The sequence below is a fragment of the Labrus bergylta genome, chromosome 15, assembly GCF_963930695.1.
Source record: "Labrus bergylta chromosome 15, fLabBer1.1, whole genome shotgun sequence".
NCBI classification, from domain to species: domain Eukaryota; kingdom Metazoa; phylum Chordata; class Actinopteri; order Labriformes; family Labridae; genus Labrus; species Labrus bergylta.
This window is the reverse complement of record NC_089209.1, coordinates 25,429,971-25,451,873: the sequence shown is the minus strand read 5'-3', so window position 1 is coordinate 25,451,873 and position 21,903 is coordinate 25,429,971. Positions and strand designations below refer to the sequence as shown.

General features: G+C 41.6%; 1 protein-coding gene across 1 annotated transcript; it reads right to left on the bottom strand.

The window, feature by feature from the left end:
- Positions 1-848: 848 nt before the first annotated feature.
- si:dkey-119m7.4 (uncharacterized protein LOC560629 homolog) lies at positions 849-21,496 on the bottom strand. The gene is made up of 10 exons (XM_020636660.3): positions 20,942-21,496; positions 17,595-17,698; positions 16,511-16,665; positions 14,911-15,079; positions 13,351-13,474; positions 11,655-11,761; positions 7,688-7,899; positions 6,940-7,048; positions 3,508-3,720; positions 849-3,425 (listed from the first exon to the last, which is right to left on the bottom strand). The coding sequence occupies exons 1-10, from the start codon at positions 21,287-21,289 to the stop codon at positions 3,389-3,391; spliced, it is 1,578 nt and encodes a 525-aa protein (XP_020492316.2). The 5' UTR covers positions 21,290-21,496; the 3' UTR covers positions 849-3,388.
- Positions 21,497-21,903: the final 407 nt, after the last annotated feature.

The window sequence follows — 21,903 nt, the reverse complement described above, 5'->3', positions numbered from 1 at the left end:
CAGGAAGAGAACTAGCACCCCTCCAGATACCAGATCCATTTCCAGACTTGGTCCGCACCCTACTGTCCTATCTCTAAAAGAGTAGCATTCAGTTTCATCACAGCTTTATTTGGATATCGTTTTGTTTTCATGAAGTCACAGAAACCTGACCACACTGCAAAAACTTAAATCTGAGCATATAAGTGTAAACACTGGGATAACACGTCACAAGAATGGAACCGGAGAGACGGACAGAAAAGTGTTTCAATATGATGTCACAGAGGTTGACCTTCAAATAAAAGAATACGATAACTTTGTTTTTTGTATCCTAATGAACAGCTGTCTGAAACTTTGACACATGTAGAAAGTTGTGATGTTCATTATTAAACATGTCCGACAGGTCAGGATGTAGAATTGTTGTCCTGTGTAACAACAGTTAGGCTAGCTGCCATGTTGAAAAGAGAGTCAGTGTTTTCCTAACAGCTCCATCAGAGATACTACCCTGAAGAGTACCAGCCAATGAAAATGCTGCATTTTGCACAAACTGCAAATCTCTATTTTCAGTCGGCCACAGTGGAAAATAATGTGGAAACCTTTACCAACTTGAGCGATCAGTGCAGGTCACAGATCTGTGAATCCATACGTTTTGTTAAATCTGTTTGACAAATCAAAAGGATGTGATGTAATGTGTTATAGCAGCATTAGTAAAAATACAAAAAATATATACAGACAATGGTCCAGACTTACATTCTACCTTTTTTTTCTTTTGATCCTCTTCCCGGTACCTCCTGCTGGTGTTACCCAAAGGAAAAACATCACCAGATGTGTAATTATCAATTTTTATGGTACAAATAAAGTCAATGAAAACATTTCCCACGAGTCACAGCCTTTTGAGCCTTTTTATTTACAAAATCTCTGTTCACGAATGTAAATGAGCAGACAAATGCATCAACACAGGGTTACATAACATGAAACAGACAACATGTCAGAGCACAGTGAAACACTAAACCTCTTTACTTTGCACAATATTTCAAGTGTTTAATGGTGAGCCGTCAGAGAGAGGTGTAACACTTAGTGAGCACCAGTAGGTGTCAGTGTTTCCTCAGGCACTTCCTGCTTTGGTCGTTACTGTAAACATGTTGACTGTGAACTGTCTGTGCAGATGTGGACCAAACACTGCTGTTGTCTCCAGAGAACCAGGAATGTCCCCGCTGACCGAATGAATCAAAGCTTCAAACTTTACACAAACAACCAATCAGGTTTCATCTGAAGGAAGAAGTCGGTGTAGCTGTGAAAACCTTATTAGATACAAAAATGTCTGCCTAGTGTAGAGGATTCTTCATGGTTGCGTCGCTCTCAAACCCATTTATTGTCTATGTGTTGCGCCGCACAAGAGCGTATCTGCACCCCGCTGAGCTGCAGCACAAGTTGACCTTTCGACTACCTCGGGTACATTTATTTACACCTGTCTGAATGTTGATTAATGTACACTATCCCTGTTCAAAAAAAAGATTTAAAAAAATAAATAAAAGCAGCGAATCCGCTTTGCTCAAGGTGTCACTCCTCACTAATCGTAGATTCAAAACTAGAGGTAGAGGAGAGATCCCCAAACGTTCAGAGCTCGGACTCAGCAGTGCTCATGAGGTTTGTTTACAGATGTAACATGAAAGAAACATACAAATAAATGCTTGAATCCGTCACAGCACCAAAGCCAGGCCGATATAAGGATTGGCTTATAACGCTGTACATTATCTGCAAAAACAGGATCATCAGAGATCTGTTGATTGTGGTGATAAAAACAAGGCTTTGAGCCATTTAAAAAAGGTTTCATCATCACAGAGTCGGTCAGAGTGTGCTCTATCTCTACAGTTTACAGTCCAGCCTCAGCACGGCCTGCAGCACACGGAGCAGAGCATCACAACTGAGAACACGCTCCGCACTAGAACTGCATGTTAATGTCAAATAGTCTTTAAAAGCAGCTCTCGTAGTACCTCTATAAATATGCAATCAACATAGAAAAAGTCTAGTTTGATTGATGAAAAGGTCAGTTTATTTTGAAAAAATAACCCTCATCAGTCAGACTGTTAATGTCATCCTGTGGCTGGCCAGGCTGTGTGGAGCTGTCTGTTTGAATACTTTATACCAGTGATCATCAACTGGCGTCCCGCGGGCCACATCCAGCCCCCCAAAGCTTCCCCATCCGACCCCCTTTCGGGTGATTAAAGTAATTTATAAAATATAAAAAAACAAGGCTAAAATACAAGTATTGGGTTAATTAGAGAAAGATTAGATTTCCCTTCTGACACCAACGTCTTCTGGCAGCTGTCAGGCTGTCAAGCGTATTTAAAAGTCTGGCCCCCTCAGTGTCTGTCAGTAAAAAAGCTGGTCCTTGTACAAATGTAGTTGATGACCAGTGGTTTATACAAACTCACCAACAGAAAGTGTTTTCTCTGGGATTGTATCGTCTCACACCAAGCCTCAGATAACTTGAGGTGGAGTGTGTTTGCATGAGAGCTGGCTTTATGGTCAGAGGTAACGACATGATGAAAAACAGAACAGGTGCTAATATAAATTATTGATTCAAGAAGGGAGACAGGATGCTTTGGGGTCCGAGCACCCACATGTGTCAGCATACACTAATCAGTGACTCGCTCTCCCTCAGAACCTCCCTGCTCAGAACAGGCTGTTTCTGTGTCTGCACCTTTTAATATGTAAATGAGCTGTGTCTGACCACACCACCTCTCTGGAAGGGCTTGGATGTACTCTAGATTTCTCGCTCCATGTCCTATTGTTTACGGTGAGAAGGCAGACTCAGAGGTTGACGAGTGTCACTCACCTAGGGGAGGGGCTACTGCCCTTTGTGATGTCATGAAGGGAAAATCTCCAAACAGCCTGTTTACAGCAGAAAGACGCTGAGATAGTTTAAAGGAAAAGCTGTCTCTTATTGTACAACTGCTAACTTCTATGGTTCAATAATTGAATACCTCCACATGATTAGATTTCACTCATGGGTGTCGTTATGTTAAGTCAATACCCGGATGTTTGCATCATATAAATACCTAGCTGGAGAATGATCTTGTGCTAACCATAAAATTCAAGTTTTTCGTTCAAGAGCAGATGATATTAAGCGATGATGTATAAAACACTTATTTTTACATAATTAGCCATAAAAAAGTTGAATACTTACACTGCAACTGTGGTATACAAGTTCAGGATCTGGGTATCTTACAAAGGTTAATACAAAAAAAGTTTAATCTAGAGCTCCACAAGAGCAAAAGAAGACTTCAGCCTTTAAATAAGTCCTGATGTGTGCTGCCTGCTTCATGAGTGTGGCAGCCTTAGTGGTGCTGAAGTTGTTCATCAGTCCGTCCAGCTGCTGTAGACACCACCTGTTGTCTTCAGAGGAGTCTCATGGACCACCTGCTTCACCCCCCTCGTTCTCCTCACTGACAGAGAGACAGATGGAAACATGTCAAACACATTTCTTAAGATCAAATGGTCATGTGATTTGGTGTTCAAAAAAAAAACCTGAGATTGGAGCCCTCCACGTCTTCGATGGTGTCGGGCAGAGGCTTGTTGGCTGTCTCAGGTAGCATCAGGGTGAGTGCAGAGCCCAGCAGAGGGCAGAGGCCACACAGGAACATGGGAGCGTGAGGACTGATGCCCTTCAGGAGGTACAGCATAGGAGCCAGGACTCCTCCGGTCCGAGCACACATGGAGCCTATACCGATGCCGTTCTGTCTGTGAGTGACAGAGGAGCGAGCATAGATATATAAAACATACAAAACAATGGGAGACACAACAACCAGTAACCCTACAGCCAGTAGAGCCACTGTGAGGGGTGACTGTGAGGAGACCCTTAAGCCTGGCTCAGACTGCAGGATAATCGGGCAGATTTGAGCTCCGATTCCTCCTCTCTGACAATCTCAGGGGTGTTACAGACTAAAGGCTGCTCTGAACAGATTATCTTCTCAGATTATCTTGTAGTGTGAGTGGCATAAAGATCCAATCTTAATGTCCCTGATCTACTTGGAGATCATCGGGACGCCCTGATGTATTTCAAACCTGTTTAAATATCTAGGATTTAAAAATCTTGACGATCACATCATGAAAGGGTCTGGAGGAAGTCGTGTGTGACTACAGTAACCGCGGGAGACGAGGGAGGACAGTAATGAGTGGACAGTTGTGGCGACCGGCAGCAGGACGCAACCCGCACAGGTGGGCCGGACAACAGTAATGCAAGTTACCATCTGACCTCCAGGTCCTGCTGAAGAATATACAATCTGTGTTGTCCGCGTCTCTCCAGACATTTCTTCAGCCAAAACGTGTTTTTTAAAAATGTTTTTGTCCTCTCTGCACAGAGCATTATAATCACAAAATTAACCATTTACATTAGGTCACCTGAGTTAGTGCCTCCGTCGGGCACGATATTCTTGAGGTCTGAAAATCCTGTAGTCTGTGATGTGCTATTATTTTCATATCTTCTAGTGTGCGCATGCTTGAAATTATAGAGAAGAATATCTAGTTTAAAAACTGTACCGTCCAGGTGTCACCTTTAAAGGTCACATAATGTAAAACACACTTCACCATGTTTCTCTAACTCTAATATGTGTCTCTAGTCTGTCTACAAATCATGAGAAAAGTCCATCCTCTCCGTCTTTTGCCTGCTCCACTTTTCAGAAAATGTGTGCTCAAACAGGCCGTTTGGAGATTTTCCCTTCATGACATCACAAAGGGCAGTCACCCCTCCCCCAGGTGGGTGACACTCCCACAGCTAGGTGTTTGTTCTGCCCTCTGAGTCTGCCTTCTCACCGTAAACAATAGGACATGGAGCGAGAAATCCAGAGTGCACCCAAGCCCTTCCAGAGAGGGGGCGTGGTCAGATACAGCTCATTCACATATTTAAAGGTACAGACACAAACAGTCTGTTCTGAGCAGGGCTGAAAAAGAGGGGTTTATAGACATGATCGAATACAGAATCAGAATGGTACATTCTCCACAAACATCTGCAGACCAGCTGTGGGTTATTTTCATGCTACTGCACACATAGGTGCAGATTTATGTTCATGCTGGTGGGTGCCCAACACCAAATGTGACTTTTTTTAAGCAATTCAACGCATGCATTTCAACACCTCCATATAGGCTGCAGCGGCGACCGACATGAACGCACCAACACACACACACAAATACACACACATGCATACACTGCACAATACGAAAAGTAATAATCAATGCTACCCTTAAAGCCAAAGGCTCACATGAACACAAACACCAAATCCACAGAGATATAGGCGATTCCAAGCCGGAAAATGTTTCAATAATTTATATTAGCACCTGTTCTGTTTTTCATCATGTCGTTACCTCTGACCATAAAGCCAGCTCTCATGCAAACACACTCCACCACAAGTTATCTGAGGCTTGGTGTGAGACGATACAATCCCAGAGAAAACACTTTCTGTTGGTGAGTTTGTATAAACCACTGGTCATCAACTACATTTGTACAAGGACCAGCTTTTTTACTGACAGACACTGAGGGGGCCGGACTTATTATTTTATTATTATTATTATTCAGGGTTTATAGACATGATTAAATACAGGATCAGAGTGGATTCATAACAAGAAACTTCACACACATGTTTGGAGGAGCTCTGAGACTTATTTAAACTGGTTGAAGAGGAGGAGACTATGAGACCTTCAAAAAAACAGCTATACTTTTTGGTTTAAAGCCTGTGTGCTCTGTGCTTGGACAGTCTGAGAGTCGCAATGCATTGTGGGATGGTTTAGTGTGACCAGTGTGCTCCCGTTTCCATGTGATGTCACATTTAGATGATGAATAATATGCTAATCTACAGTTTCAGACACAGCCTTTGTGTATGTTCATACATAGTAAGTTCCAACCAAACAATCTGATTGGACAAGAGCCATTCTATGACAACATTAGGCCTTTTCACATCATGTATGTACCCCTCCTCCTCCTCAGGCTGGGCTATTGATACTTTTAATGAACATTTACAGCTCACACAGTTTTTCTTTATTCATCATCTCAAACCTCAGAATCAAACAACAGACTCTGATTTCACTGTTTTCATGATCACATTCATTATTTTAACAAACAAGTAGGGCGCCACAGAAATGAGTCCTAAAACCCAGAAGTGACTTAGCATTTGAGCACCATGGGATATAACGTCTAAAAGTCAATGGGTCTCCTGAACGGGTTTGTGGTTAGACGCCTGAAATAAGGTCTGTGGTTAACACAAGCTGAAGAGATGTTGGTGTTTTGTTAGACCACATAAACTACGTTAGGTAATACCCCCACTGCTGAAGTTTTTACTCGTCTTTAAAAAGGCGGTTGCTAACAAGTGGCTAAATGTGACTACAGTGGTTGTCGGGGACATTAAACGTCATCACACCGGACACAGAGACCGGGAACTCTCTCACTAGTCTGAGATGTCTCATGTAGGTTTAATCTTTAGGTTAAGGCAAATATTATGTTAACAATTTATTAAGCTAGGTGGATTAGTTTATCAGAGATCGTCTGAAGCATAACGCTAGTGACGTCACAATCATCCGACCGTGGTGTAGTTAGCTTGTAGCATAACGTTAGCTTTTTACTTCTGTCAGCCGCATTAACTCTTCAAACATCATAAACATGGTGTTCATCAGTGAAGATTATCCTGCTGAACAAAACGCCTACGCTTCAGAAACATACGTTTGCCACAGAGATTATTTTCTGCAGTGATCCAAAATCCAATGAAAACATCCCATAAGCTAATTCTCAATAGACCCCATGGTGATGCTACTTCCTGGTTGGCCTTCAAAAATATGTCATTTGGCTCTGTGGTAACCATGGACACCACCTCTCTATCCTTGTTTCATCACAAGCTGTTAACTGTCACTAATCTTGATTAGTTGTATGACTTTTTCCATCAGGAGCTCACAGTATGTGAAGTAGACTCTTACCTGATGACCGTGGGGAACACTTCAGCTGAGTAGATATAAATGATGGAGAGAGAGGCCGTGATACCAAACTTCCCGATCATGGCCAGCACGGTTTTGATGACAAACAGGTCTGCAGGAGAGGACGAAGAAGAGTCATGCTCTTTACACAGCTTGCACACATTGTAAAAAACAATTCATATATTTGAGAATAAGTAGGGACCTAACGTGTTTAAAGGTCCCATATTATGCTTTTTTCTGGTTTTATATGCCCTTTAGCGTGTTTTCCAAGTGTCCTGTGCATGTTTAGGCACATCTATGTGTCCGCGGAAACGCGGCTTCTCCTACGTCCTCCTGTTAGCTGTAGCATTAGCTGCACGTAACGCTCGGTTCTAGCCCCCCTCGATAAAAATGTGTCAGTCCGGCGTCATTGTCAGTGTGAGATCACTGATCAAAGTCCATTGGCTCGTTGGGGCAAGCCCAGCAGCTCATGTTGAAATGAGAAGCGTGCTGAGCAACTAACCAATAACGACAGAGCGGATCGGCAGACCAATCAGAGCAGACTTGGCCCACGTGGGGTCTAACAGTGTGGGCTCAGCAGAGTGTAGCTGACGGACTCAGAGCGTAGAGGGAGCAAGGAGGAGCAGTACATGAAAACAGACACTTTTTTAGGACTTTATCTATTGTGAACGTACAAAAGTAGTTACATAGATTAAATATAAGAACCCCAAAAAGGGCAGAATATGGGCTCTTTAAGGATTTCTGTTCATACTATCGGGGACAAAGATGGTGAGCAGGCAGGCCGTGCCGCCCACAACCAGGAAAGCCAGCTGCGAGATCTTGCGGGAGCGGTTGAGGGTGAAGAGGGTGATGGTGCGTGCAGGCATCTCCACCAGGCCAAAGATCAGCTGGGTCAGATAGATGTTCATATTGAAGTCAGAGATGTTGAGGGACAGGCCGTAGTACACGAGCACGTTGGCGAACCTGAAACAGACGGGGACAAAAAAATCACATCACACAGCTCAGCTTTTAAGTATTCAGGACACAGAAGCACACCAGAGCTTGTTTCCACATATTTTGAGTTCTCGATGACAAATAGGTACAAAAATATTTGTAATATCCCCGAAAGATTACTTCGGCTGGTAGCCACAAAACAGGCTGTAATGGCAGCTACCTAAATCATCAAGGAAAGAACATCAACCAAAAGTATTTACAGGCTCAGACTGTTACTTTAAAGGAGCAGTCAGTAAGGGACACATCATGCTATCCGTGCCTTTCCAAACTCATATTCGGCTCATCTCTACCGCGCACACATTTTTTTGCTTCAGGTGTTGAGTTTTAAATTCCCAACAATTCTTCAAGTTAAAAAAAAGTCTTCCCATGAAACAAAACTTCATTTGAAGGGTTCTCCAATCGTAAACCATGGTGGGATGTTGATGGTTGCCGACAGATGGAGCAGGCATCTCTCAGTTTTTGTTTAAAGCAAACATTGTGGCACACCAAGACATTTTGAAAACTTACTGACAGGCTACTGTTTAAATCTCCTCCCCCAGAGCACACAGGCTGCGGTCCTGTTGCTGTTTAGAACGGTCCCTTTTTAAGGTAAATGACTTGCAAGTATTTAAGTGGCCGCCATGACACAACAGGGGATCCAAATACGGGAATGACGAACATTAAAATAATTTCCAATCAGAAAACAATTTGTTTTATCCTTCCGCTCAACTCTTAATGTGCACGTACAGAAAGTGTGTTTATCGTTTGATGACTTGTAGCTGAAATGTGTTGGATTATTTACCTGCATATATGAGACTTTTTAAATCTCTGTTTGCCAAACCTCTGTTCATCATTTTTTAAGTGTTTAACAGATGATTGGACGGTTAGAGATTAAAGTAAAACAAAACATGAAAAGGTTAAAGGAGCAATCTGATTGAAATGATGAAGTGACCTTACTATATGATATCAGACATTACGGAAACATGCTATGTTGAAGTACATGCTCAAACTAGGATCAATATTGGAGATGTTTTTGAAAAATGGAGAGAGGTTAGAACACAGAAAGGTTTACAGACCCATGCAGAGCTGGATAAACACTGAAGCTACAGTGTTTCCGACATGGTAACCTGTGTGAGCATCGACTTAGAGAGGAGGGGGCGGGGGGGGGGGGGGGGGGGGGCAGCTCTCTACTATGTTGTGAATTTGGACTGCAGTATGCAGTGCTCCTTTAACATTGTTTAACAAAAACATAGATAATATAGATAAAAATGTCTTCAATCAAATGTGTAATTCACAGTTGTATCATGATTTTAAGATTTAAACATTTTTGCAGATCTTTAAAATACTTTTAAACAAAAAGTGCTTCTTCTCCTAAAGTTTATTCCTGTGCAACACTTGGAGTTGTCCAATGTTTAAACGGTTGTTTTTTTAACACATGCACAAATATCCTGAACATTAACGACATTTCAAGAGTGAGCTACATCTATAAAGTCTGAACTCAACCTCAGACTTTTCCTGCCAGACCCCTTGTTAAATTTCAGTGTGAAGTTGTGGTGATGTGCAAACACAGCTGGAAATAGTAAGGGAGAATTCACCAGGAGCAAGTGGACAGGAGTGATGAGGTTTATCATTTATGGTGCTATCTTGGTGTTTGTAAAAAGATGCTTCATCATGTTTTCTGCAGCTAGTATGTTTGTTTTTTCTATCGTTGGTTCAGTCCAACTTTGTCCAATTACACGTACACTCTTACACATAAGCTGGCCCTCAAGAGGATTTTCAAATCTTAACTGATTTAAAATGTGGGGGACAGACAACCACAGACAAAAGGATTTTTAATATTATAATCCTCTGAACGCACACACTATAGATGAGTCAGCCAGGCCTGGAGACAACACATCTGCAATCTGTAGAAACAGACACAAGACCTCACAGACACTCCCGAATTTAGAAGAAAAACAAATATGGAGGACGATGGACGTCATCAGCTGGTTGTCCTGCTGTGTGTTTTGTTTTGTTTCTCATTGGCTCATCGGAGTCACTCGGACTAGAAATCATAAACATCAGATCAAACATTTATGATAATTAGGATTCCAGATTAAAGGGCTGTGACTCGATGGGAAGCATTTGAGTTCTTCTTCTTTTGACAAATAATTGGTTGCAACAAGTGGTGAATTTGACCACGCCCCCCTAATTACTGAAGGGGCGAATAGGGCCCAAAATCATCTCGTGTCTGAAGCCATCTTAATGTGACTTCAAATTCAGATTCTCTTAACTTTGAGAAACCAGTAAAAGTCATCGTGGACTCCTCACATCCTTCCTTAGCCTCTTTGATGAGTGGTTAGGAAATTACAGAGAGGATAATCCTTTGCACTACTTGAGTACACCCTGCGTACAAAAGGGGTGCGCATGCACGTTAAAATTTAACGATCTGCAGGAGTGCATTCCAGTCATCTTATAGACCAGCCACTAAACCTACCCACTCTTTGGGCCCCTACCTTCAACTCTGGTTGTGGAGGGTCTGCCACATTGAGTGGGCTGTGAAACCCTCCAACAGTCTGCAGGGCTGCTGAGTTACTGACCATGTGTTTCAAGTTCATCACACATTAATGAAAGTCTGTTATAACCTGCACATTCTGCTCTGAACAAGATCATAATTAAGAGTATCACACAGATGTCCTGATGAAAACTTTACAATAACTTCATTATCTAACAAACCGAAATCAATTATATCCTCTCTGAGTCATGACTGTCTACAATGAGTGAGAATTGTCCACCAGCTGTACTGTGATCTGAGCAGTGTCTACATCATGTTTACATGGATGGGCTCGAGTCAAGCACAATTTTGACCAATGTTTGCGCTTAGTGGTACTTAAATATTGTGTGATGGGAGAGGGGTTGGAGGTGTGTTTCTGGAGGAGAGCAAAAGCTTCAGTATGAATGAGGTGTGGCCAAACAGCAGTTTGTTTTGGTTATATGCTGGTGCTCAAGGGGCAACATCTACTGGATCAAAAGGTTGCACATTCTTCCTTTAATACTGAGTTATAAAAGCTTGTCAACATACAAACATTGCAGCTGCTGTTCACTTCTAATAGTTAGAAAAGAACAAATACTTAAATGATGGTAACAACAAATAAAAACCTGGGTGGTTCCCTCTGAGGGGTTGGAAATAATAAAGAAATGGATATTAAAAATAAAGCAGATGTTGCTTTGAGAGAATAAGATCAGTGATAGTTAAAGGTCACATATTATTTAAAATACACTTCACCATGTTTTCTAACACTTGTATGTGTCTCTAGACCCTAACCCCTGTACAGTGTGTGCCGATCCAGATATGAGCTAATCAGACCTGTTTGGTGTTCTGAACCTGGCTGTAAACACGTTAATTTCTGCTGTAAAAAAAGGCTTTTTTGAATAGGTGTGTATGTGACTTCCTGTTGCTTCTGCAGCCAGCCTCTAGTGGACACTCCAGGAACTGCAGGATTTTGCACTTAAGCATTGGCTTCATCTTTCAACACCGGAGTTTGCTGCTTGGCCTTTACTCGATTGGACAGCTGACAACAGATGGGAATCACAGAGGAGGGGGAGGGTAGATACTGAGGGCTGTATCATCTACCAACCGAGGAAAAGTAGAAAAGCGACTTGGAATGACAATTAGAGTAAACAGTGCTGGAGAAAAGGATAATCTTTCTGACCCTTTAGCCTTAGTCTTGATATGATGAAGCAGGTAAAGCTCTGCTCATACTCACCAGAGGTAAAACACAATTAAAGACTGCTTCCTCATCTTCGGGGTTCGAACAAGGTCGATGAATGAGTATTTTCTCTTCACCTCTGTCTTCTCTTCAACTTTATAGACCTGGTAAAAGAGACACACAGAGGGAGAGACTTTAAAGTCAGTCTGATAAAGGGACACCACACAGCACTGTTTGAGTAGTTTGCAAGTTGAAACGATAATGATTGATAGAAACATGTATGCAAAGTGACTATGTTGCTTCACAGTGAGCAGGAATCATTGGAGACTCAATATGCAGAAATGCATTGCTGTTGTGTAGTTGTGACATTTTCTAATGTTTTGCTGTGTTTTAAACTTAGTGAAGAGCTGACCATGAGCTCACTGTACACATACAGCTGTAGTAAGAAAGATCATCAACATTAAGGCTTTTAAGCACCATATTTTTCTTTGCCTTTCAAAGACACATCATCAAAGTGTTAAATAGTATATTTAACAGTGTGTTTCTCTGCTAGCTAAAACCATGACCATGCTTTCCTACAGCACTGCAACTGACTTTTTGGGGAGGAGCACAACAGTTTGGAGGTAATATTAAAAAGCTGCACTTCAATGAGAACATAATGTTTCCTCCTGGTGACAAAGCTTGTACCTGATAAAATTTTTGGCTACATTTTGCAGCTCTACCCGTCTTATTATTTGATTCAAAGAAGTTTTCACTCCAAGAACAACAACCATCACAATGACATTAATATCAGATTTTCCTTATCCTCAAAGTAGAGTGACCACCATACATCCCGATTTGACCAGGACCGTCTCCTTTTCAAGCTCTGTGTCCCGAGTCCCCACAGATATCTATGACACACTCAAATGTCCTGGTTTTCAACAGTCCCTGTCCCGGTTCTTACCAAACAAAACAATAAACTGTCTGCATATTTGTCAATTAATGTCGTTTCCAAGACTATTGCTCTTTTAACCAAAAGAAAAACATCACTAATACAATCACTAAGATGAGTCAAAGTTCAAAACTGATTTGTCTGTACATGTGTCAGACAATCTCGGGTTCCGGCTGTTGCTTAGCTAGCTTAGCTTTTCATGCTAACAGGACCTGCTGCGACAGGTAGGTGAGCTGTCATGCCAAAAAGGATTCCGTGTTTTCCAATGAGCTCCAGGAGAGTTACAGCTTCATCCAGAGTTTCCACAGAAAGTCTGAGTGAGCTGATGTGAACTCACAGCAGGATATAATGAGGAGAATTCACCTCAAGTGAGTGGGAGCGGGTGGTGACGTTTATATCCTGTGAACTGCTGCATATTGTTTTCTGGGGCAGTACTCTAAAAATGATCTAGATATTGTATTTGTGTAGATGTGAAAACACCTATAGGATTGTAAACTGTCATATACTGTAAGTGTAGGCTTACTGGACTTTTGTAAGTTTAAATATAACAGGAAACCCCACAAAGTGTCTATGGTCATTTTTTTTTCCAAGGTCACAGCTGTATTTTGAACTCATTCTTATTGGTCCCAAAATGAAGCAGAATTTTTGAGTGTAAATTGTTTTAAAAAATCACACCAAACTTTTTGACAGAATGCGGGGAGGCGGAGCAAAGGTAGAATTTCACAACATCAACCAGACCTTTAATTTTACTATTGAAAAGATGTGTAAATAAAATTCATCTCATTACTCGAGAACCATAAAGAAAAGCATTAGAATCTCTACCTGACACATCTCCAGATCTTTGGTGAGGGGGTTCCCATTCATCTGAGCTGCTTTCCGGATCACTTCCCATGCTTCCTCCTGCCTGTCATTGGCCATTAACCAGCGAGCTGACTTTGGCAACACCCTTAAATATAAAGAAAAAAACATTCAAATTACGCACTATAGTACTGCAGGACTAGCGCCTTTCTTACTATAGCTTACAAAGGTACATCAAATATTATATACATTATCATTTATGTTTTTCAAAAATAAAACAATCATTGTAAACATCCATCGTGAAGGATACCCTGAGAAGTAGGTCATTAGATTTCAATGGGCTGAGGTGGGAATTCAATAATAATTTACTGCGTCTGCTAATTCCACCAAATATTGCGCATAATTCCTCCCACTATCTGTTCTGTCTCAAAGTCAGTAACATAAATGTCAAACTCCCGTTTACAGCCTGTATTTACAGATGATTTGTCTTTAGGTCATCCGGAGGATGGAGTTATTGTCACGATCACTGGAAAGTTAACGCAGGATATTTTAAGTACCATAAATACTGTAGCGCAGTTACCACCAACTCTCAGCAGACGGTTAATCTTTCAGTCTTACTACATGTGACTGTGAGTGGCATCATTACTGATCTTCCCCTCCAAAATGACTGTATAATGGCTCAGTTAAATACCCAGAAAATATCCCTGGCACACAGAAATGCTGTTTGCTCTGCGGCGCAGTTAGGGGCGCATTTAACCCTTTGTGCATGTTTTGGTAAGTAGACATTGTTTTTTTGACATGTTTGCAAGATAAGCAGGCGCAACAGTGTATTATGTCCTGAGAGACATTAGGAATTTTGTACCAGTGTTTATTCAGAAAAACACATTTTGTAGCTTGACTGATTAATAGGCCAGCCGATAGTATTGGCCAATATTAGCATATCAAGTGACTATTACTATCAGCTAATTTTATCGCAGATATGCGTCGATATTACTAGATTTATTTACCAGTCAAACAGCATTTCATTTTAGTATTGTGTATTACACTAGCAGTTCTCCTTCACCAGTGGAGGGCGCTATATGGATTACAGCAAGCATCATCACTCTCCAGAGTGTCAAGCAGTGACACACGTACATTACTTTCCAGTAACCATCTTGTCTATGTTACACTGTCTGTCTTTTCCATAAGCGTTTGATAACTGCATTTGGGTGATCAATGCAATAAATCTAAATCTATCTATCTATCTCTCTTTTCTTTTCTTTTCTTTTTTTAAAGATTTATTTTTGGGCTTTTTATGCCTTTATTGGAGAGATAGGACAGTGGATAGAGTTAGAAATCAGAGAGAGAGAGTGGGAATGACATGCGGGAAACAGGAAAAGATTCTATATCAGTCGGGCTCTATTTTTTATGACATCATTACTTCATAGGAAAAAGTGATCACCTGTATCTTTCATTGAAAAAGCACAACAAATGCAGTCTGTCATCGATTTTCATTTTCTTTTGAGAACTTAGGAAACTGCTTTTCTGCATCAGAACACACATTGTGTCAGAGCGGGGTCAATGTGCTGCCCTGCTGTGACTCACCAGATGTAGAAGATGAAGAGGAAACCAGGTGCTGAAATAGCTAACTGCAGTTTACGCCAGTCTCTGATGAGGTATGCCACGCCGGCCAGCAGTATGTAGCCAAAACCAAAAGAGTAGTCGGTGATGATCCCTGCCAGCATCCGCTGCCTGGATCCTGTCCATTCGGTGCCTGTATGAGACACAAACAGGAAATACTTGAAATACTGTTTAAACATCTTCGGAGGAAACAGAACAAAGTTGTACAACTGAAATATTTTAAAAGATGGATCACTGCTTTTGTTTTCTGAGAAAATGGAAAACAACATATTGACAGCAGCAGAGAGAAAACATTTCCCTCTCTTTTCTTTGGATAATTAATTTAGCTACAGCTTCAAGATTTCCACAACCAATGTTGTGAGTTTCTACTTGAGTTTCCTGACCTACTTAGTGAAGCTGTGAGTTTACTTTATTAGGCAAACAGATACTAAAAGAAAACCTAAGTGAGTTTTGTTAATCTTCTCGAGTACCTGCGACATTCTTTCTTGAAAGACGCTGAGCTTTTTTGAGTGTGACAAATGCTATTCTGCAAAGCTGCAAGCACCTTTAGGTACCTCCCTGCACGGATGGCTGGAGAAGATTCACAGTCAAATATATGAAAAGGTAGTTAACACAATAAAACCAATCTGTCTGCCAGGCTAGATACCGTCATGATCTCGACTGTGCCTCCTCCTCGTTCCAGTTGTTGTTCACGTTCATAATACATAATCAAGAGCTTTTAGCCTTGAAACGTGCAAATAATGCAAATAACTGCATTTTCAGTCACCTTTTGGAAACTCCTTCCAGGGTGAAGATTTTCAGAAACTCTGTTTAAGGTGGTTATGTGCAGACGGGGAGAACTGAGTTTGATTCTTGTAACGTCTCACTGTGCGCCGGTTTCTCCTCCGTCTGACGTCATCGTGTGATGGTGTCACTTCAGTTTACATGAGATTAGTGTGATGGCAGAAGTAACCAAACTAGTGCTGGTGTTAACGCTGCTAACTGGACTTTATACATGCTTACACAAACATACAAAGTTACGCTCCCACATTGTTGACGAGCAGAGACTCCTACAGCAAATGGAAAACGTTGTAAATTAAATGGTCATTGCAGAGAAATGGCAGGAAAATTTGAGCTAGGACATCCTTTTGACTTGGCGTGCTCATGATCGCCGTTATAGTATGTTTTTGCGTTTTCATGTGGACGAAGATGTTTTTGAGAACTTAACGTGTGTACAGGATTATTTTTTTAAACGGAGAAAAAATACCCGCCTACGTGTGAACTAGGCCTTAGAAACATCCCAATATACAAGGTTTTGTATCACTATGTCCTTAGTAGTGTGATGAGATAGTTGGGCAGTTGCTTGTAGTTAAAACACAGTGTTAGTGCAGCAGCAGTTAAGTTACCATATTGCTAACCGAGTAAAACTGAAATCATTAAGCTATGGCAGTTTCTGTGTTGTTCTTTGTTTTTTCCACCAGGAAATGAGGCTGTCCCACTGTAACAAGTGCCTTAGCCTGTGTGGCAGCTTTAAGATAAGGAGACATGAATCACCCGCAGCTGTGACCTTATCTGAGACACTGACCCAGGACGAAGGCATTCATGATGACCCCGGAGATAGACGTTCCAACGATAAACCGAAGAGCCGTGTACACGTAGAAATTAGGGGCGAAGGAAGCAGCGACGCCAAAGACAGCCTGGACAGCGAGGTTGATGAGGATGATAATTCTGCGACCGTACCTGAAAAAGGAGACATTTACAAAAGGTGGTTATTTTGGGATTCAAACAAAACCTAAAAACTTTATTTACAAAATGGTTCATTAAAATTGGTGTCAACACCATTTTTTTTTAGAGCAGAGATAATTTAAGACCGTTTGAAACACGGACGTAGTGTCAGTGATGTCACACGTTGGTTTCTGCAGAGGCTTTATGAAACCAAAAATGGTGGTCTCGACCAAACTTTTAATCAATCTTGAGACTGACAAAGAGGTGAAACTAAGGCAGCCCTCGGTTTGTCAGATATGAGAGCAGTTATCAGGTCAACAGGTGTTGCAGTGATGGAAGCGGGCAAGAGAAGTGGTTCAGATAGAAGTGATTGTACCCGACCTAAAAAGCCTCTGCATGTTTCTAATAAGCTCCATGAGCAGAAACGTGCTCAAACTAGGATCAATATTGGAGATGATTTTGAAAAATGGAGAGAGGTTAGAACACAGAAAGGTTTACAGACCCATGCAGAGCTGGATAAACACTGAAGCTTCAGTGTCCACCACATGGTGACCTGTGTGAGCATCAACTCTAGAGATGAGGGGGGGGGAGACAGCTCTCTACAATTTTTAGAATTTGGACTGCTGTAACCATTTTAAACACTAGGGGTCAGAGTTACATATTGCTCCTTTAATAAGATCAAAACATACTTATAAATAATGAACCCCCTTTGTAAAGTGTTTGCCAACAAATAATGAGCTATTGATATTATTTCCATTATGCCGGCTGTAAACATGTTTATTTCTGCTTTTAAACAAGCATTTTAAAATGAGACCTCATTAGGATTCCTTGGCTTTTGCAGCCAGTTTCAAGTGGACATTCGAGGAACAGCAGTTTTTTGCACTTCACTTTTCAACTCTAGAGGTTGCCGCTTGCTGAAGACTGGTACATGCAATCAAACTTACTTATCAGCTAAGCTCCCAAACACTACAGCTCCGACCAGGAGGCCAGACATGTAGATGGAGGAGCCCAGGTTGTTCAGGTTGGCATTATCACAAACCAAATCCCACTGCAAGAAGAGCAGGACAGATCAATTATTAAACACATTTTTCATGAACTGTCTGAGAATTAAACCCTTTACATGAGACCTGCTTGAAAATGTTTTTTCAAAGTAGTATGACCTTATAAGGTCCAAAGATCCAGATTGCTGTGAATTTCAGTCCTGGTGTCCCTGTTCTCTGACCTTTCTTATTCCCAGGTATGGTCCACATTCCTCTTTGACAAGCTGTTGTGCTCAAACCAAGCCGTAAAGACCAGATCGCTAAGACAGTAGCAGTGCTCATTCATGTTTTCAAAAACTCCTTTTATTGTCTTCTCCCTTTGTCTTTATCATTTTACACCAAGCGGTTGTTCTTTTTGAGGAAACTGTCCTCCTTCCATGTTGACAGAACCTTGTTGACCTTGTTTTATTGTGCTTTTATTAAATCTGTTTTATCCTTTTGCTTGGTGTCATGGTTTGGGAACATGTCCCTCAAAAACAAAAATTGTCTGGATCAAATTATGAAATGGTCCTGCAGGCTGAACCCAGAATCCCTGTACAGTAAACAGTTACAGAGAATATCTGGCTCCATTTTAAAAGATGACTCCCACCCCTCAAATATTGAATTCCAGCTCCTCCCGTCCTTTGTCCCAGCAGCCATCAGTGAGCTGAACAAGATATAATGCAGAAGCAATCTTCTTTTGGAGCATTTTTAGTATATTTATTGATCTCTTTTTATCTTGGCTTTCCTTTATCTTGTTTTTACTGATGGCTCATTTCTACCATTGCTATAGTCTCATTTTTATCTTATCTTATCGTTTTTATTTTTATTCTTATGATGGGTTACTTTATCTTTGTTTTTTTTTACCTTTTCTCTTTAGTACTGAGCACTGTTGTCACTTCATGTTTTGTCCTGTGCTGTTGTTTTGTGTGTAAAAAGAGGCCGACTCACGCTGCAAACCAAATTTACCTACGGGTACAAATAAAGTTACCTTACCTTCACTTACCAATATAAATAATTTTCATTGCATTTTCATCAAAAAAGATCAGACTCCTGAACGAATGGTGAAGGCCCTCATTTTATACAAACATGTCTAAATCCCAACATATAAATATGGCAGTTTGATCTTCAGCCATGCAGCTTCCTCTCTCTCATCCTTTTGGTCGAAGCATGGCTCAGCATGGTAGTTACTGTTGACAAATTTTCCACCTCCACTTCGGCTTTTGAAATAAAACTGTCAGGTCCTCAGATATAAAAAAGCAAGTTCTATTTCTACTTTTTAATCTAACACTCACTTTGGTTTATATTCTGCAACAGATCCAGTTTGTATATCAAGTCAAGTCATTCAATCTACTGGGTAGGATTGAGTAAAAACATCAAACAAGTGTTAGAATAATGATTGACATCTGTAAGATAACCATGTAACTATTTAAAGAATGTTAAATCATATACATTATGATGAAAAAAGTCAACCATTGACTGTTCAAACTGGCTACCAATGTCCTAAAGATGAATTGAGCGATATATTTCTAGTGGCAGTGCTCACCATCAGTGTCACTCCTCCCTCACAGACCAAACAAACAAAGGAGGGACTTCTGAGATCAGCTTTGTCAACAGCACTGTTACAGGAGAGTCCGACTCGTCTTTTTGAGGAAATAGAGCTGCTGCTGATGATAGGACATGATACCTTAACCTTCATGTTTACTTGGTGATATTTCCTTGAGTCAAAGCAAATATTAAGCACACAGAGCTATCTAAAAACACACCTAACGGAGAGTACAGGGGGAAGCAGAAGTTCACTTTTGCCATGAACATGATGTAAATGAATCTTGTCATCATCAGCTCTACACATGGAAAATGTTCCCTCAAACATGAGTCAGACTAGCGTCTCCTCCGCCACTGTTGTTGTCAAAGCTGATATCAGAAGTCCCGCCCATTCGTGATTTGACTGGCCAGTGAGGGACCAGTGACACTGATGACCGTCGCACGATTACAAAAGTTAAACTGTTTATAACTGAGAGCGCAGCAACACGAAAAAACTCTGATGCTGAGGGTGTTTAACGCTCAGATCGCCGAGTGCTGACACGCTGAACTACATTGGTTACAAAGCATCCCTACACAGGCCCTGAAACGACTCAAACTATGATGGGCAACAATGACTCAAATGTGACAAAATTAAAAAACATTGTTCGACTTTTTGATCCAGTAGATGTCGCCCTTGAGCACCAGCATGAAATCAAAACAAACTGCTGTTTGGCCACACCTCCTCCATACTGAAGCCTCCGCTCTCCTCCAGTGACACACCTACAACCCCCCTCCCATAAAGTGACCACAACGGAGTTTAGCACAACCAGCGGACAAAATTGTGCTTGGCTCGAGCTGTAATCACCTGTGTCCTGCATTGTGCTAGTATGCTAATGTTAGCGCTCTTTAGTTAGCTTGTAGCTTCACATTGCATGTAAACAGACACAGAATGAGCGTGATCTAAAAACACTTACGTGATATTCAAATAATCAGTGAGTATGTTCTTTTTCTTCTCTCTAGTTCTTGACTAAAACAGCTTTTATACACAAGGGGAGGAGCCGACCGTCCCGTCCATGTAAACACGGCTCTAACAACAACACAGCCAGCGGGACTCAAGCTTCTCCCTCATTGTAGACAGTCATGACTCAGAGAGACATTTAGAGAGGATAGACTGGATTTCTGATATATATATATACATATATATATGTAAAATGTTACATATTCTTCCTTTAAGATGATGTAGATTATGCCATATAAAAACACATGGTTTCACAGTATTGACATTTTTGACAACCCCAGTAACTGGATCTTGATATGACGCGTTGTGTCGGTGGTGCCGCAGTCGTGTAAAGCAAGTTGGGACTGTGAACAGGCTTATCCACAGCTGGATCTTTACTGACCCTCGAGAATATTCACATTCACATTGCGAAATCAAATGTATATCTCGTGCCAGCCAGCCACATGTCCCTTTACACAATCTGGTTACACAAGCTGCTTCTGCGGCTCACCCCTCAGGCTCATGTGTTACAAAACCTGGCACTATGTCAGCGTTTAGGAAGGCCCCAAAAGATGCCTGCACTGTAGGAGTCCATCTCTAGACTGTCTCACATGTCAGGCTCTAAAACACTACTAAGCCCCTCCAAATTCCCGAGCTGCATGGAGTCCTAATATCCAACACAACAGCTGCAAATATAGATATTCACTTCATTGTGTTAGGGTTAGAATTAGGCTGTTGCTTTATTACTCACCTCGGTCACTATGGTGTTTTGAAAGGTCTCTGTACTGTACTCCCAGCCCCCCTGGCAACTCCCAGAAGGGAGTCCATTTCCAAGGCCACTGTGGTTCAAGGGGGCAGCGCAGGACAGCCGAGTCCAGCCATCAGAGGCCGACTGACGGCTGTGGGTGAAGTTCGTGGTAGCAGGAGCATCAGCTGAAGGCCCTGTGGGGCGACACAAATGCGGAGGAACAGCCCCGGAGAAGATAGAGATGAACATGTGGAACGCCAGGAATATCTGAGGTACAGAGATCCACACGTACAAGAGCTTCTGGAACCACCCGAAGCCCCCGATGAGACAGAGAATTTCATCAAAATTCATTTCTCTGGCTTATTAAAGGTTCAGACTTTAAATGTGTCCACCAGTTAATAATCAGAAAAGATTCAAAAGGTGTTCATAAAATAGAGCTGATGCACAAAGCAGAGAGTCAAGCATCAGTTAAGTCTGAGATAAAAAAAAACCCCAACAACACAGAACTGAACGTGTGCAGGCCCCTAGATGTGCTCACACCTGGCTATCTGTGAGCTGTGTAGCTCTCCGAGGGAGGGATGGGGAGTTAAGTAAAGCAGGAGGGAGGTGTTTGCCCTGGGTGGGAGGAGCTGCTGCGTGATGGTGGCTGAGCAGCTGCTTTTGTCCTCTGTGCCCGCCCACTCTCATTCAAAAAGTTTCACAAGTTTGACTTATGTAAGGACTGTGACTTCAGTCTGAGTTTCTGCAGTGTTTTCCTTTCTGCATGACACAAACAAGCCTTTATAAAGTGTTTGTGTCGCAGTGGTTATTGACTGAAACCAACATTTTATCATCGTTGCTCTCAGTGGGGACATAGATACCGGCTAAAAGATACACACATTCCAGCTGGATTCCATGTGGGGGGAGTAAGCATTTAAGCTGTGACACAAAGGTAGCAGATGAATACAGCAAGGAGGGATTATGGC

What these genes read in the sequence shown, in the direction of transcription:
- si:dkey-119m7.4 (XM_020636660.3), bottom strand. Translation starts at nt 21,289, where the DNA reads ATGAATTTTGATGAAATTCTCTGTCTCATCGGGGGCTTCGGGTGGTTC. An exon ending in CACCATCTTTGTCCCCGATA is followed by an intron (nt 7,049 to 7,687) that starts GTATGAACAGAA and finishes CCTCTCCTGCAG; the next exon opens with ACCTGTTTGTCATCAAAACC. An exon ending in GTGTTCCCCACGGTCATCAG is followed by an intron (nt 3,721 to 6,939) that starts GTAAGAGTCTAC and finishes TGTCACTCACAG; the next exon opens with ACAGAACGGCATCGGTATAG.